The following is a 15,363-nucleotide window of genomic DNA, read 5'->3' as shown; positions in this document are numbered from 1 at the left end:
TAACTTTCACTGAGCCCTTAGTAGATGCGGGACAAGATGGGCACACAAGCCCCTGAGGGTTTCGCAGAAGAAGAAACAGAAGGTCAGAGGGCTGACTGCCTCACCCGAGGTTGCACCACTGGCCAGTGGCGCCCTCAGACTCAACCACCATATCCCTCTGAACGGCCCTTAGTACATCCCTCACCTCATGGTTGACAAGCCCCAGTTCCTTCCTTCCTTCTGAAAAAAAGCAGTAAAGATAATTCTTAATGGGGCTTTCTGAGTGTTTACTAGGAAAGTGTCTCCAGACCTCCCAGAAATAAACTCACCGTCTATGAACTGGAGAAGGTGATTAAAAAAGAAAACAACAAGAAGGTGGTGGTGATGGTGATAAGGGTAAGAACCACCCTGTCATGGGAGAGGAGATAGCCGTGGGCGACATTTATTTGTGGATCCGTGAGACGGGCGGTGTGGGTGTCTCGCCCTTCACTATCTATGGCTTCAGCCTCTGGCCTGGGAAGGCTCACATGGAACGCCAACTCAAGGTCATTTCTAGCATCCTGAGGCATGAATGTGGCCAGGACCATAGGTAGGATGGCAGAGATTGGCCTGGTATCTAACCCGTAGGCAGTCAGTGATGGGGACAGGGTTCCATTTGGATTTAGTGTTGTGATCTGAATTCCCACTTCCTAATATAGGAAGCATTGTAGACGTAACTCCGAGCCAACATTGTGGTGCTTTAGATGTTGAAATTCACACAATGGATTAATTGCAGGAGTAAAATGCTGTGATAATGAACGATGATTGGGAAGGCTATTCATTTTACGTACAAAACAGTTATTAACGTTTGAGGACTTAAATAAGGAGATTAGTTCAGGTAAACATTAGAGAGGGAATTAGCTGAATAACTCTGGGGAAAATACTGTATTCTCTTTGATTCAGCAAATTTTTATGAACATTCCAACAATAATACAAAGCTGAATACTAGAGATTAGAGTGTATCATCCATCTAATCTTCGTAAAATTGATTTGATTGTACCAGCACTCATACATTGAAATAAAACAGCTTCAAGAACCACATTTACTTTTTAGTTATTTTATTCCCTTTAGGCTCTGAGTTTCCCCTTCCCTAAACTCAGCTAAAAGGGAAGATTAGTATCATGGATGTGCAGATGTCACTGCAGGAACAATGTAGGAGCAGAAATTTATGAAATTTTATAACATTCCAGATTTGTCCTAATATCTCAGAAGTTTTATTATTGATGGTGATCGGCCTATTCTCTGGCTGAATATTTAGCCAAAATGCCGCGCTGGCTTTGTAGATGTGGGCAGTGATCGGGGGGATAGATACTGCAGCAATATGTTTACGTCCAGTCCTTGTTGGAGTGATTAGGTTCTGCTCGAGAAAGGTGTTTTCTGAGCACCTTCCAGGTCCCAAGCCCTGGACAAGCTGCTGAGGGCGGCGAGCAGGAAAGGTCCTATCTGTGCAATCCTCCAACTCAAGAGACGGCGGGTCCCTGGACGGCTTGTTCCAGGTCCAGCTTTCCCACCGTCCTGCCCAGAGCTTCTGGCCCAGGAAGTGGTGCCTTTTCTCCTTTTAACGTTTATTTATTTTTAAGAGAGAGAGAGAGAACATGTGCAAGCAGGAGAGGGGCAGAGAGGGGGGGACAGTGCTGATTGCAGACAGCCCGATGCGGGGTTCGAGCTCACGAACTCATGAACCGTGCGATCGTGCCCTGAGCCGAAGTGCCATGCTTAAAGCGACTGAGCCACCCGGGCGCCCACCCCCCACCCCCCACCCCCGTGGGTGCTTTTAACAGCTACCCTGGGGGCTTGTGATGCAGTTGAGACAAAGCCCCACCCTTTGAAAAACAATGGTCTAGAATTCCCTGTTGAGGACAGAGGGTTAGGGGCCCCAGAGTCAGGGCTCAGGCAGGCTTCCTGGAGGAGGAATGATGTCATCTTGAATGGTGACTAATGTTTAGCCAGTCAAAGGAAGGTGAGAAGGTGAAACCGTGGGGGTCCCAGGAGCACAGGGACTGAGGCGTAGGCAGTGTGTTTTTGGAGGGCAGAGTGTGAGAAAGTAATGAGCAGTGAAGCTGGAAAGGAGGCAGGGGCCAGGTGTCATGTCGGAAAGGTGACGCTGCCCTCACTCAAGGCAGAGGGAGGACACAGACAGAGGTGGGGAGGGAGGGAGGCAGACAGTCGGGGTTATACTGTATATATCGCTATGGTGATGCTGTCCCTATCCCCCCATCGCCAGTCCCTAAGGGAGAAAATTGAGGCTCGGAAGCATTGGCTGACCCAGAGAGATCAAGGCAGAGCCGGGCTCAGATACCTCTGCCCCGAACTTCCAGACTGTTTCCCAGCCCGAGGTGGTTAAACGAGATGCCGCTGATGCCGCTGATTCACAGACCCAGCCGCTTGTCCCAGTGCGCGATCTTACTGCACGTCCTCAGCAGCTTGCGTTTCACCTCAGACCTTGAACTCTGCCGAAAGCAGCTCATTCCCAGTCTTCCTGTTTGCCCGGAATGGTGCTAGCGATTAAGGGCCAAAGTGTATCTCCAGCCTTGTGTATGGAATAAGTTGTAGTAATAAAAGGAGTGATAATAACAGCAAACATACCGACCCATTACAATATGCCGGCCACTGGATGTGGATGATCTCACTTACCCTCGTGACGCCCCCAGGGATTAAGTGCTATTATTATCCCCACTTGGGTGAGGCAAGTCAGACTGGTGCTTAGTCAGTTAGGAAGTGGCTCTCCCATCGGGATGGACTGGGTTTTGCTGCAGTAACAAATGACCGCCCCTTCTCAATGGCTTACAGCAGCAAAGCTGTAGGTCCTGTTTCCCAGTACTTGTCCACTGCACACCCCGGTGGCTTTAGTCCACACTGTCTTGGGCCTGGGGTCACAGAGTGACTTCCATCTGGAACGTTGCTGATTCAGGGCAGAGCAGGATACTCATCCGACCCCTACACTGACTCTTTTTTTTTTTTTTTAATTTTTTTTTTTCAACTTTTTTTATTTATTTTTTTGGGACAGAGAGAGACAGAGCATGAACGGGGGGAGGGGCAGAGAGAGAGGGAGACACAGAATCGGAAACAGGCTCCAGGCTCTGAGCCATCAGCCCAGAGCCTGACGCGGGGCTCGAACTCACAGACCGCGAGATCGTGACCTGGCTGAAGTCGGACGCTTAACCGACTGCGCCACCCAGGCGCCCCAGCCTACACTGACTCTTAAAGATTGTACCACAAGTGATACACCTCCCTCCTGCCTACGTTTCAGTGGCTGAAGTGGGTCACGGGGCCCCTCAGTTCCACGGGGCAAGGATGTCATCTTTCTGCGGGGAGGGCCAGTGCAGGCAGGGAGAATCGAACCTGGTGCTCCAGTACCACACCACAGAGGTCAGAGTCAAGTTCACAGGGTCGAATTCTGATGTCAGAACCCACACTCTGTGTTGCCACCTTGCCTTCCACTTGGCTAGATGCGCACCGTTCACGCCTCATCCCACATCTGAGGGCATGAATTTCAGCCCTGGGAAACCAGCACCTGTGGTGTGCATGGAGATGTGTTTTTTTAATGTTTATTATTTTTGACAGAGAGAGAGAGAGAGAGAGAAAATGCAAGTGGGGGAGGGGCGGAGAGAGAGGGGGACAGAGGATCTGAAGCAGCCTCCGCACTCACAGCACAGAGCCCGAACTCTATGGGGCTCGAACGCATGAACCGTGAGATCACGTCCTGAGCTGAAGCTGGACGCTCGACCCACGGAGCCACCCAGGCGCCCCGTGCATGGAGACTTTTATCTTGCATGTTTCCGCCTCCCTGTAGTGAAGTAGCTGCAAAGGGCTGTCCTGAACACCCAGGAGGGACGTAGGACAAGAATTTATAGAGGTGAGCTGGCAGGGAACCAGAAGGCATAGCAGATCCTGAGCGCCCAGCTCGGACAATAACGATCCTGCTTCCAGGATAAGATAACCCACGTGAAATACAAAGCACAGTGGCCAGCGAGAAGGAATTCCTCAGTAAACATTAACCATTTTCCCTCTTTATCATTATCGTCTGCTATCACACCATACGTTGAGTTGCTGTCCAAACTCCACCGTCAGCTCAGAGTTCGAGCTCGTGAAGACCTCACCGACCTGCCCTTGGTCCCTCGTCCTCCTCCTTCTTGCCCCACAGCAGCGAGGGCTGCGCGCCAGACGCCAGAGCCAGGCTCAGGGACACTCACAGCGGCCATTCTCCCGTTCGCCTGACCCCGTTCACCCCACGTGCCTCCTTTCTGCTCCACTTGATAGCTTTTAAGTGTCAAGTCTGACTGATCCTAGCTATTGCCCCAAGGCCAAGGTCTCCAACTGGCAGACCTTTCCCGAGGGAGCTGGGACCAGATGGTGGGGGGCAGGGAGGGATGGGAAGATGGCAGTGACGGAGTCTGTGATTATATTTGCTACTCTTTCTGGGTCCGTCTGTTCAAAGATATTTTTTTTGTGCTGCTCTTGCTATTATTATTACTTTTTTGTCTTTTTGTTATTCAAATTGCAACCCTGTTAGGATGGATCCGTCGGGTAAGTAGCACGCCCCACTCGCTGGGATTTCCCAGCTGGGTTGTAGAAACTTTTCGGCTTTTTAAAAGCGTCGATGGGCCCAGGGTGACTTTGGTACCTTGCTCTGCATGGCAGCATCGATCCCAGTCTTGGGGGCTGAGTGGGGCGGGGTGGCCTCACGGGCTCCCAGGCACAGCCAGCCCTAACGACCAACCTCTTTTCCCCCAGAACGGCTGAGGCATCCCGGAAGAAGAAGGAAAACCGGAGGAAATGGAAGCGCTATCTCCTGATAGGCCTGGCAACTGTCGGAGGCGGGACGGTGATTGGTAAGGCCAGCCCAGGCTGAGCCGGTGGCACGTGGGCCAGTGCGGAGCCAGGGACGGTGCCAGGCTCGAAGCTAGAGAGCAGAGCGTAAGGAGGGCAGCTGGGAGGTGGCCCCAGCTCGCATTAGGTGCTCTGTCAGCAGAAAGCGCGTTCATTAGCGTTAGAAGCATCCACGGAAGGCACTGGGCAGCTGACGGGGGAAGAACCCAGTGGGCCGCATCTTCCCGTCTTCACCAACCATGGATTGTTCTTGCAGGCGTCACCGGGGGTCTGGCTGCCCCTCTTGTTGCCGCTGGCGCTGCGACTATCATCGGCAGTGCCGGGGCAGCGGCTCTGGGCTCAGTGGCCGGCATCGCTGTCCTGACCTCGCTGTTTGGTGCGGCTGGAGCCGGCCTGACAGGTAAGGCTCCAAAGGGGTGGTGGCCTCGGGGGGATTTTCAGCCAGGGGCGCCCGGCTGTTCCAAAACATGCCCAGATTCTCCCCCAAGACGGCTCCCCCGGGGACGGAGGAGGATACTGCTTTTCTCACGCTGGGTCCCAGCCCCGCCAGAACCCATAGCAGGCTTCCCACAGACCTGCCCCAGGAGCCTGACGTGGGTCAGAAAAGAGCTGGATGTGAGCACCTGCCCCTGGACAGATTTTCTGAGGAGGGTCTGATTGGACCTGCTGGTCTCCATCCAGGAAATTTCCAGGCAGGCCACCTCGGAAACACATGGGCTTCTTCATGTTCAGAGGCCACGAGGATACCCTGAAATTACCTGTGTCTCCTGGGTGGGTTTTCCAGATCATATGTGCCAGTAGCCCCCCAGTCACACACAGAGATTCCTGTTCCACTCCTCAGGTGGGGTCCATCCCTCCCCGTGTTGAGAATCATCATCAGTTTGATCCGCTTTTTTGAGAGGCGTATATTACACCCATGACACGCATGGGCAGGAGAAAACATACAGAACCAACGGAGTCACAATGGACCAGCGAGTTCCAGCCCCAACTCTGCCACTAGAGCTGGCCAACCTTTGGAAGCCTCTGACCCTTGGCTGTAATCGGGGACAATAATGGCACCTACTTTTAACGATTTAAAAAATGAGACATGTTTCCAGGGGCAAGGCAAACAGTTGGCACTCACTGTGAGTTTGAGAGCACAGAGAGCCACTCTCACTAATCCCATCGTCATTTTTGTATCTACGTCTTTAGGATACAAGATGAAGAAGCGTGTCGGGGCCATTGAAGAGTTCACATTTCTGCCTCTGACAGAAGGCAGGCAGCTGCATATCACCATCGCCATCACAGGGTGGCTGGCGTCTGGCAAATACCGTGAGGACCGGGGCCAAAGCAAAGAAGGTTGAGGGTGGGGGAGCGGAGCGGGGAGAGGTGGGTGTTGAATGACTCTGACTGCTGCTGTGGGCCAGACCCCGGCCTAGGCTCTTGCCTGTGGATGTCTCTAGAGGGTGGGGAGGGGAGCCTCATTTTGCAGAGGAGGAAACCGAGGCTCAAGGAGGTGAGATGACTTCATCCCGTGTCCATCCACCCATTCATCTATCCACCAATCTATCCACACATCCATTTTTCCACCCGCCTACCCACCCATCCATCTATCCATCTGTCAACCGTCCATCTACTTACCCACATCCACCCATCATCCACACACCCACCCATCCATCAGCCTTCCATCCACCTACCCAACAATCCACCTACTCAACCATCTCTACCCTTCCATCCACCCATCTACTCATCCACTGATGCATCCACACACCCATCCATCCATCATCCATCCAGTTATCTGTCCATTCATCCAGCCACCCATTTATCTAGCCACCCATCCATCCGTCCATCCATCATCCATCCACCCTTCCATCCATGTATCCACCCACCTACCCATCCACCCACTCACCTATCCACTCATTCATCTCTCCACCCGCTCATCCATGTATCCACCCATCTATGCATCTATCCATGCATTTATCTATTATCTACCCATCCAACTGTCTATCAGTTCATCCAGCCAACCACCCATTCATTCGTCCATCCATCCATCTATCCACCCATCCACCCAACCATCCATCTACCCATCCATCCATTCACCCACCCATTCACCTATTAATTCCTCCATTGAGCAATATTTATAGAGTATCTTCATACCACCTGCCAGACACTGAGCCAGGCCCTAGGAATTCAGTGGTGAGCGGCACAGTCATGGCCTCTGCTCTCGTGGAACTTACGGTCCCGGGTGGAAGAAAGACCACTGAGCAGGAATTACAGGGAAGTTCTACGGATGGCACAATAGAGGAAATCAGGAGTGTTTCTGGGGAATGAGGGAAAGGATCCTGGAGAAAGTGACTTTGGGCTAAGGACTGGGAGTTAACTGGGTAAGAAGGAGCAGGAAGTGTACACTAAGTAAAGGGGCAGCAGGTACAAAAGACCACAGGATGGCTGGAACAGGGAGCTAGAAGACAAGAGTGTGGGCAGGGTCAGATCGTGCTGGAGCATGTGAGCTATGGCAAGGAGTGTGTATTTATCCTCAGAGCAAGTGGGAAAGAGCAAAGGATTGAAGCATATGGCTTCAAGTAGAAAGGACTTCTAAGTAGGTGCGAGATCAGTACATCTTGACTGCGTGACTTCAGGCAAGTTACTTACCCTCTCTGGGCCTCAGCTGCTTCATTTGTGAAGTAGAACAAATTGTCTCTGCCTTTCGAGACACTTACAAAGTTTAAATTAAACAGAGCACATGGAAGGCACCTGGTTTCTCATTGACTTTCCGCAAACATTAGTTCCCTCTGCTGCTCTAATCTGAATCTGTGTTTTGGGGGAGAGGCCAACCAGGGTGGCATCGAGGACTAACACCATGGTCCACCCACTGCCTGGCTCTCTGTTGCAAGTGCCCAGTGTGAGGCTCCGTGAACAGTTCATCACTGAGAGAGAGGGAGCAGGGTGGGCCAGGGAATCCGGAACATTCCAGCCAGACCCATGCTGACAGCCTCCTGAGTTTCCAAATCTCTGGGCTCTGAGGCTGGAAGCCACAGTCCTTCTACGTGACGCAGAAGAAAGCAAGTGAGAAAATGCCCCATCTCTGTGTGGCGGCCTTCCCGGGTGCCAGTCTCATTGGTATGTGATCGCCAGGCCCCATCCGCACACAGCGGGCCTCTGGTGTCAGCTGAGCACTTCGCCCGTGCCTACCCTGAGTCAGACGTTTTACCCTCTCAGAGGGAACTTGTATGCGTTACCTCCCTCGAGCCTCACATCCACCCTCTGAGGTGGGGGCCTTTCCGGTCCTGCTCTGGCAGAAGGGCAAAACCCAGGGCGGTCACGTGAGCTCAGGGGCGTGGCTAATGCAGGATTCAAACCCGTGTCTCCTGACCCACCCTTTCGTTGGATAGGATTATGTGCAATCATGACCACCGCTTTGTAGGGAACAGGAAACTAACCCAGGCACTAAGCCAAGCGTGTTGCCTGCCTCGCTCTCTTGGTCTCTTACTGCAAGCCGGGGAGGTGGGCATCAATGTCACCCCCATTTTATAGATGAGGAAACTGAGGCTCGTAAGGGCTGCTCAGGGTCCACTTGGGTAGCCAGGGACTGGGGCAGGACTCACCACTCTTCTTTCTGTCTGGCCCCACACCCCGTGTTCTGGGCCGCGGGGCGATACAGTGCTTTACATGTATCGAATGCTATCCATGCAACATCTCACGTGAGCCCCACGACACTCGGAAGTCAGAAGGTATCATCCATTCTTACAGATGTGGAAGCCGAGGCCCACAAGGGCGGCCTGGCTAGCTGCGAGCCAAGCGACCAGGAAGCTACTGAGCCGGGTGCAAGCCCAGGCCGGTGACCCGGCACGGCCTACCTTCCTCCCTCTCACTCTCCCCACCGCCCCCCTCCCCCGCCCCTGCTCTCCACCCTGAGCTGCTGCAGAGCCATGGCAGGGTCCCCGCAGAGCAGGGAGCAGCTCCAGGGTGGTCCTCGTGTCTGCATGGCGCCCTTAGGTAGGGATGACACCTCTGAGTCAGGCAGGTAGCGGACGTCCAGAACCCGAAGCCTCCGGGAAGCTGATGGTGCACATTCATTCATCGTCGTATTTTCATGAGTTTTACCCTGTGCCACGTCACTGGGCTTTGAGAATCTGGTCCTTGGCAAACAGGCTGTGGGAGACGTGCGTCACACAGACGGTCACAAAAGTAAGCGTGTGACTACAGGCCGTATGAGAACTTACAGCGGAAAGGCATTTGCTCCGCCAGAGGGGCCACGCAGCCTCCCTGTGGAAGAGGTGATTGAACTACAAGCTCAAGGGCAAGTAGGAGTGAAGGGAGAAAATGGTGGTTTCGGCGGGGGTGGGAGGAGAGTTCTGTTTTGGAAAGGTCACTGGGGCCACAGGCAGGAAAGCATGGGGCGGGGGGGGGGACTGGTCAGGCATCCTCCTGGGCCCCTTTCCCTTCTCCCAGAATAGAGTGACAGCATGATGTGTGCATGTCCCTGTCTGTGCCCAGCCAGAGGGCTGGATGGCTCGGTTTCCTCAGCTATAAAATCAGGCTAATTTGGGGGCGCCTGGCTGGCTCAGTCAGTTAAGCGTCTGACTTCAGCTCGGGTCATGATCTCACAGTCTGTGAGTTCGAGCCCCACGTCAGGCTCTGTGCTGTCAGTTCAGAGCCTGGAGCCACCTTGGGATTCTGTGCCTCCCTCTCTCTCTCTGCCCCTCCCCCACTCGCGCTCTGTCTCTCAAAATATGAATAAACATTAAAAAAAAATTTAAATCAGACTAATTGTGGCACCCTATTTCAGAGGCCGTGAGAAGGTGAAGTGTGTTTCTGAAGGGCAGGGCATAAGTGAGGCATTGATGAGGGAGGGGCTGGGAAGGAGGCAGGGGCCACATCACAGAGGGCAGAGGGCTACAGTGTCATGCAGAGAGGTGACACTATCCTAGGGGCAGAAGGAGGGCACAGAGCAAGGAAAAGGAGGGAGGCAGACATTCGACATTATACTTCCTGCTTGACGTTGGTCACTGTGGTGGTGCTGTCCACATCTCCCCATTAACTCGTCCCTAAGTGAGAAAAACGAGGCCCGGAAGCATCGGCTGACCCAGCAAGACTGTGGCAGAGCCGGGCTCAGATACCTCTGCCCCAAGCTTCCAGACTGTTTCCCAGCCCGAGCTTGTTGAATGACCTGCCACTGGTTCACAGAGCCAGCTGCTCGTCCCCGTGTGCAGTGCACGTTCCTGTTGTATGTCCCCGGCAGCTGATGCCAGAATTTCTGCAGGGAGAGACAGAGTAGCACTTCACGTGCACGGAAGTTCGAAGACTTCATTCCTACCCACTTTATAGAAGGAGATAAATACTCATCTCCTACTGCACAGATAAGCGCAGTAAGGCTCAGGGTAGGAAAGTGGTTATGCCCGGGGTCACCCAGCTACTACTGAATGCAGAATTGGGACTTGAACCCCAGCCTGCTGACTCACGAGGTGGCGCTGCGCTCTGTCGGCTCTGCTAACAGCTGACGCTCATCAGCGGGGGGGACGGGGCTCTGTCTCCCCACAAGGGCAAGCGGTCCCCTGTCACCACCTGTCTGGGAAGGTGGGGTGGGCCACCCTCTGTCACAGACCGGAGAGACCCCCTCCCCCACCTACCTGCGTTCTTCCCTAGGTACCTTCAGCGCCCCGTGGGCAGCCTTGGCCCGCAGCCGCGAGCAATACTGCCTGGCTTGGGAGGCCAAGTACCTGATGGAGCTCGGCAACGCCCTGGAGACCATCCTCAGTGGTCTCGCCAACATGGTAGCCCAGGAGGCCCTGAAGTACACAGTGTTGTCTGGTAAGCACCCCCCGACGTGGCCACCACCGCCAGCAGCAGGCCCACAGCTCCCAACTCACACCAGTAGCATATCTTCTCGTGCCTGAGGCCCCTGGTGAGCCGGGCACCGTGCTGGGTCTTAGGAACACAGAGAGGTTAAGACTGCATTCCTGTCTATCAAGTTTATGGTCTCTGTGGGGAGGCGACCGGTAAATAGCCAATCACGTTGTCCCACGGCGTATCAGTTAGCTATTGCTGCATGACAAGCAACCCCAAAACTCAGTAGCTTAAAACAGCAATCATTTCTCATAATAGCTGAGAAGTCGTAAGGCTTCATTTGGCTGATCTCAGGTGGGCCTGCTCATGCGTCCGTGGGTCAGCCAAATGTCCGCCGATCTGGGCTAGCCTGGTCTGGGGCAACTAGGACAACTCAGCCCTGCTCCATTTGTCTCTCACCTCCTCCTGGGATCAGCAGGCTAGCCCACACCAGCGCTAGAAGTGCGTGAGAGCCTGGACCCAACGCACAAAACCGTTTCAAGCTTCACGTCGACTAATAGCTCATTGGCCTAAGCAACTCACATGGCCAAGGCTAGAGTGGAGGGCAGGGCAGGGGCCCGGGCCCTGCAGAATTATAACACAAAGCGGGAGGATACAGGGTCGGGTGACAAACTGAGGCCATCTTTGGCATCTCACTGATGACCGATGCTTGAACAGAAGGAATTTAGTCCATGAGTCAGAAATGCATGAGCATCAGCTTTCTTCATTGCTCTAATAGCAGTTTGACAGCACTTGGAAAACTTAACAGGTTCCAAGTTCAAGACTCTGCACACATTCACTCGGGCATCCATTGGCCAGCCCACCACTTCCCGAGAAGGACCTCCCCCACTGCTTTCATCACTGATATCCCACCTCCCCAGGCATCGTGGCTGCCCTGACCTGGCCAGCCTCACTCCTCACTGTCGCCAACGTCATCGACAACCCCTGGGGCGTGTGTCTCCATCGATCCGCAGAGGTTGGCAAGCACCTGGCCCACATCCTGCTCTCCCGGCAGCAGGTACCTGGGCTGTTGGGGGAGGGGCAGGGAAGAAGGGAAGTGTGGAAACTGACTTGTGCACAGATGTCAGCCCTAAAGACAAGCCCACATGGAGGTAGTCCAGTGGCTTTTTGGGGGTGGATGGCCTTCACTGCCCCTACAGTCCAAGTCACAAGAATATCCCAGGATGGACCAGTGAGAATTGTAGGTTGTGCGTTTCTCGCAGGTAGTGAGGTGAAGACTGAATAACAGGGACATTGAGGGAAGGGACAAGGGCAGGTGTTCCCTCCTGGAAGTCTAGAGCCACCATCTGAGCAGATGTCCCATGGTCCAAATACCGTGTAAAATGATCAGGAAGATAAACAATCAGAATACTTTTAAAATTTGAATCCAGTACTTACCAGGGAAATGAAACTGCATGCCCCGCCCTCTCCCCCCCCCTCCCCCCCGTCCCGTAACTTCAGAATAAACTTGAGTAAATGGAAACAGAAGTTTGGGGAAAAGTTTCAGAGATGACTGTGCAGTTAGGATTAGTTTTAGCGGCGAGAGAAAACCCCAAATAACAGTGGCTTAAGCGAGGTGGGAGTTTATTGCTCTAGGAGAAGCCTAGGAAGGCAGTCTTGCACTAGAACACTGTGCCATGGCAAGGCAGCAAAGGGCCATCTGGCTTGTTGCTCTGCTGTAGGGGGTCTTGACCTCGTGGTACCAGATGCCAGCATCCGCCCTCCAGGTAAGCAGGAAAAAGAAAGGCCTTGTAGCCTTTCCACTGACGTCTCATTGGCCAGACCCTCGCCATAGGACCACACCTACTGCCGCAGAGGCTGGGGGACGTCTTTATTCTGGGTGTCAGTGAACCCAGCTGAAATTCAGCTATGGGAAGGGGAGGATGGATATTGAGGGACAGCTAGCAGTTTCTGCCACAGCGGGTAAATTGCTTGACACCCCAAACCCCCATCTGATTTCTGTGTCTGTGCCAGAAGAAATAGGGAGGTCCTGTGGCAGGTTTGGAAGTAAGGCAGAGACCAGAGTGGCCTCGGCTTAAACAAGGTAGACGTTTATCCTCTCCCGTGGAATAGCCTGGGTATCAGCATCCAGGGCAATGAGATGTGTATTCGTTTGCTCGTGGTGCTGTAACAAATTACCCCAGACATACTGGCTTAAAACAACACAAATTTATTATCTTACAGCTCTGAGGTCAGAAATCTAAAAATGGCAGGGGGGTGGGGTACCTGGGTGGCTCAGTCAGTTAAGCATCCAACTCTTGATTTCGGCTCAGGTCATGGTCTCACGGTTCGGGAGTTCAAGCCCCACATTGGGCTCTATGCTGACAGCACAGAACCTGCTTGGGATTCTCTCTCTCCCTCTCTCTCTGCCCCTCCCCTGTCCATGCGCTCTCCCTCTCTCTCTCTCTGTCTCAAAGTAAATAAATAATAGGGGTGCCTGGGTGGCTCAGTCAGTTGAGCACCTGACTTCGGCTCAGGTCATGATCTCATGGCTCGTGGCTTCAAGCCCCACATGGGGCTCACTGCTGTCAGCCTGGAGCCTGCTTCGGATCCTCTGTCCCCCTGTCTCTGTGCCCCTCCCCCGCTCTCTCGCACTCTATCAAAAATAAATAAACATTAAGGAAAAATAAATGAAAATCTAAAACGCGGGCCCGCGTTCCTTATGGAGGCTCCAGGGAGCATCCACTTCCCTGCCTCCCCCAGCTGCCAGAGGCCACCTGCTGTCTTTGGCTGGGAGCCCCCTTCCTCCGTCTTCAGAGCCAGCAGTGTGGCATCGTCAGATCTTTCTCTCTGTCCCTTGCTTCTGCCAGCAGGTCACCTGTCTGACTCGGACCCTCCTGCCTCCCCCTTTGTCATATAAGGTGGCATTCGCAGGGCCCACGGGTTAGGATGGGACCGTCTCCCGGGGGCTATCACTCTGCCTCACGTGGGCAGCTTTCAACGTCATGGCCACACGTCCTCAGCGTTCAGTCTCTCCTTCAGTTCGAGACGGACATTGCAGACAGTTGGAGGCAGGCAAGTGAAGGGAAAGGCGTAGACACACAGTTGCTTCCCCTCTCCTCCCTTGGCCATCCCTCGCTGCAGGGGAGTCGGAGAAACTTCGTCCCTGGTCGAGGAGCTGTGTGCCAGCAAAACTCGGGAGTTTGTTCCCAGGGACCCAGGGAGAGTAGGTGTCGGGGGATGGCCAGCAGCCGTTGCCACAAAGTTCCTGCAGGACGGAGATACTATTTGATCAAGGGTTTCCTGTTGTCGTAAAGGGGGCGGGGGTGCGGAGAGGGGGGATACACATTTTGGCACAAAAACAAGGAAAACGAATAGACCGGCAGGACCCGACCGGACCTTTTGGAGCTCCTCTGCTCCTTCCTCCTCCTTCCATGGAGAACTTGCACCCAGACACCTCAGGGAACTTTCTTCTTCTTACGAGTTGCCTTTTCTGCAAGTTCTTTAGTCAGAAGATTCCCCTTCATGCCGAACTTACTGCCTGATTTCATGTCCCACCTTTCAATCTAGAAACAGAACAATCATCCCTCACCTGTCTCTGCCTCTTTACCCGTCATCACCCCTGGGGGTACCTTCCGCCTCCTCTTCCTGGCTCCAGAAGGGCCCCGCTCTCCTGCAGTCATTTGCCACCTGATAGTTGAGTCCTGTCCCCTGGGCAGAAGAGACAGTGGCCGGATGATGGTTGGAGATGAAAGGGAATTAACCCAGCCAGAGGCTGCCTGCGGTTCCCACAGCAGGTGCACTCCTGCATGAATGAGGGCCCTGCCCGTCCTGATTAAGACATCAGAGCTCTGGGGGTGCCTGGGTGGTTCATTCGGTTAAGCATCCAACTCTTGATTTCGGCTCAGGTCATGCTCTCAGGGTCAGGGGATCAAGCCCTGCATCAGGCTCCGCACTGAGATTCCTTCTCTCCCTCGGCCCCTCTCCCCCACGCTCTCTCAAATAAGATTAGTTAATTAATTAAGACATCAGAGCTCCAGGACAGGAGCACAGGCATGATTCATTCAGCGTGAGGCGGGCACCGAGGGGTGTGCAGGGGGCCGTCCTTGTCAGGGCTGATGCTTTGCCGGAAGTGGCTGTGCATCCCCCAGACACCTGTGTCCTGTCTCCCCACAGGGCCGGCGACCTGTCACCTTGATTGGCTTCAGCCTGGGAGCAAGGGTCATCTACTTCTGTCTGCAAGAGATGGCTCAGGAGAAAGGTGAGTCTGGCTTGTCACGGATGAAAACCCTTCCCCAGCTCATCCCCCAGGCAGGAGGTTCTGGGCCAGGGGTCACGAGCCTTGTGAATGTGTTCCCAGTTCTTGGTGATAGTCGTTAAAAGTTAAAAATAGTTTGACAATGGACAAAACGGCGAAGTCGTTTGGAAAATGGTTTGTTTTTTCTCTGTACGCAAATTCGAGTGGATGCGAGACGGTCCTACGATAATGGCATTGGCCTGGCGTTCTCATGTGCGTTCTTGAGTGGGAGCGAAGGGAGCCGGACGAGAAGTCTGAAATTGAGGCATCGGCAGGGCCACATTCCCTCGGAGGTTCTAGGGGATGATCCTTCTTTGTCGCTTCCGGCCTCTGGTGTGGCTGGCAGCCCTTGGCCCTCCCTGGCTTGTAGATGCGTCCCTGCCTTCTCTGCCTGAATCCTTACATCTTCTCCTTCCTATCTTCTCTTCTCTTCTCTTCTCTTCTCTTCTCTTCTCTTCTCTTCTCTTCTCAGG

The 15,363-nt window shown here is 53.7% G+C and overlaps 1 protein-coding gene across 7 annotated transcripts in view; it reads left to right on the top strand.

Annotated features, from left to right (window-relative positions):
- TMCO4 (transmembrane and coiled-coil domains 4) overlaps positions 1-15,363 on the top strand; it is a 96,211-nt gene that overhangs the window by 39,242 nt on the left and 41,606 nt on the right. For all 7 annotated transcript variants that reach the window (XM_045475888.1, XM_045475887.1, XM_045475889.1 and 4 more), the window contains 6 exons: positions 4,753-4,850; positions 5,105-5,248; positions 6,040-6,159; positions 10,474-10,638; positions 11,535-11,671; positions 14,770-14,854. In XM_045475888.1, the coding sequence (XP_045331844.1) occupies positions 4,753-4,850; positions 5,105-5,248; positions 6,040-6,159; positions 10,474-10,638; positions 11,535-11,671; positions 14,770-14,854 (749 nt within the window). The remainder of the gene's footprint in view (positions 1-4,752; positions 4,851-5,104; positions 5,249-6,039; positions 6,160-10,473; positions 10,639-11,534; positions 11,672-14,769; positions 14,855-15,363) is intronic.

This window comes from Leopardus geoffroyi, chromosome C1 (genome assembly GCF_018350155.1).
Source record: "Leopardus geoffroyi isolate Oge1 chromosome C1, O.geoffroyi_Oge1_pat1.0, whole genome shotgun sequence".
NCBI classification, from domain to species: domain Eukaryota; kingdom Metazoa; phylum Chordata; class Mammalia; order Carnivora; family Felidae; genus Leopardus; species Leopardus geoffroyi.
This window is presented reverse-complemented; position numbering and strand designations above follow the sequence as displayed.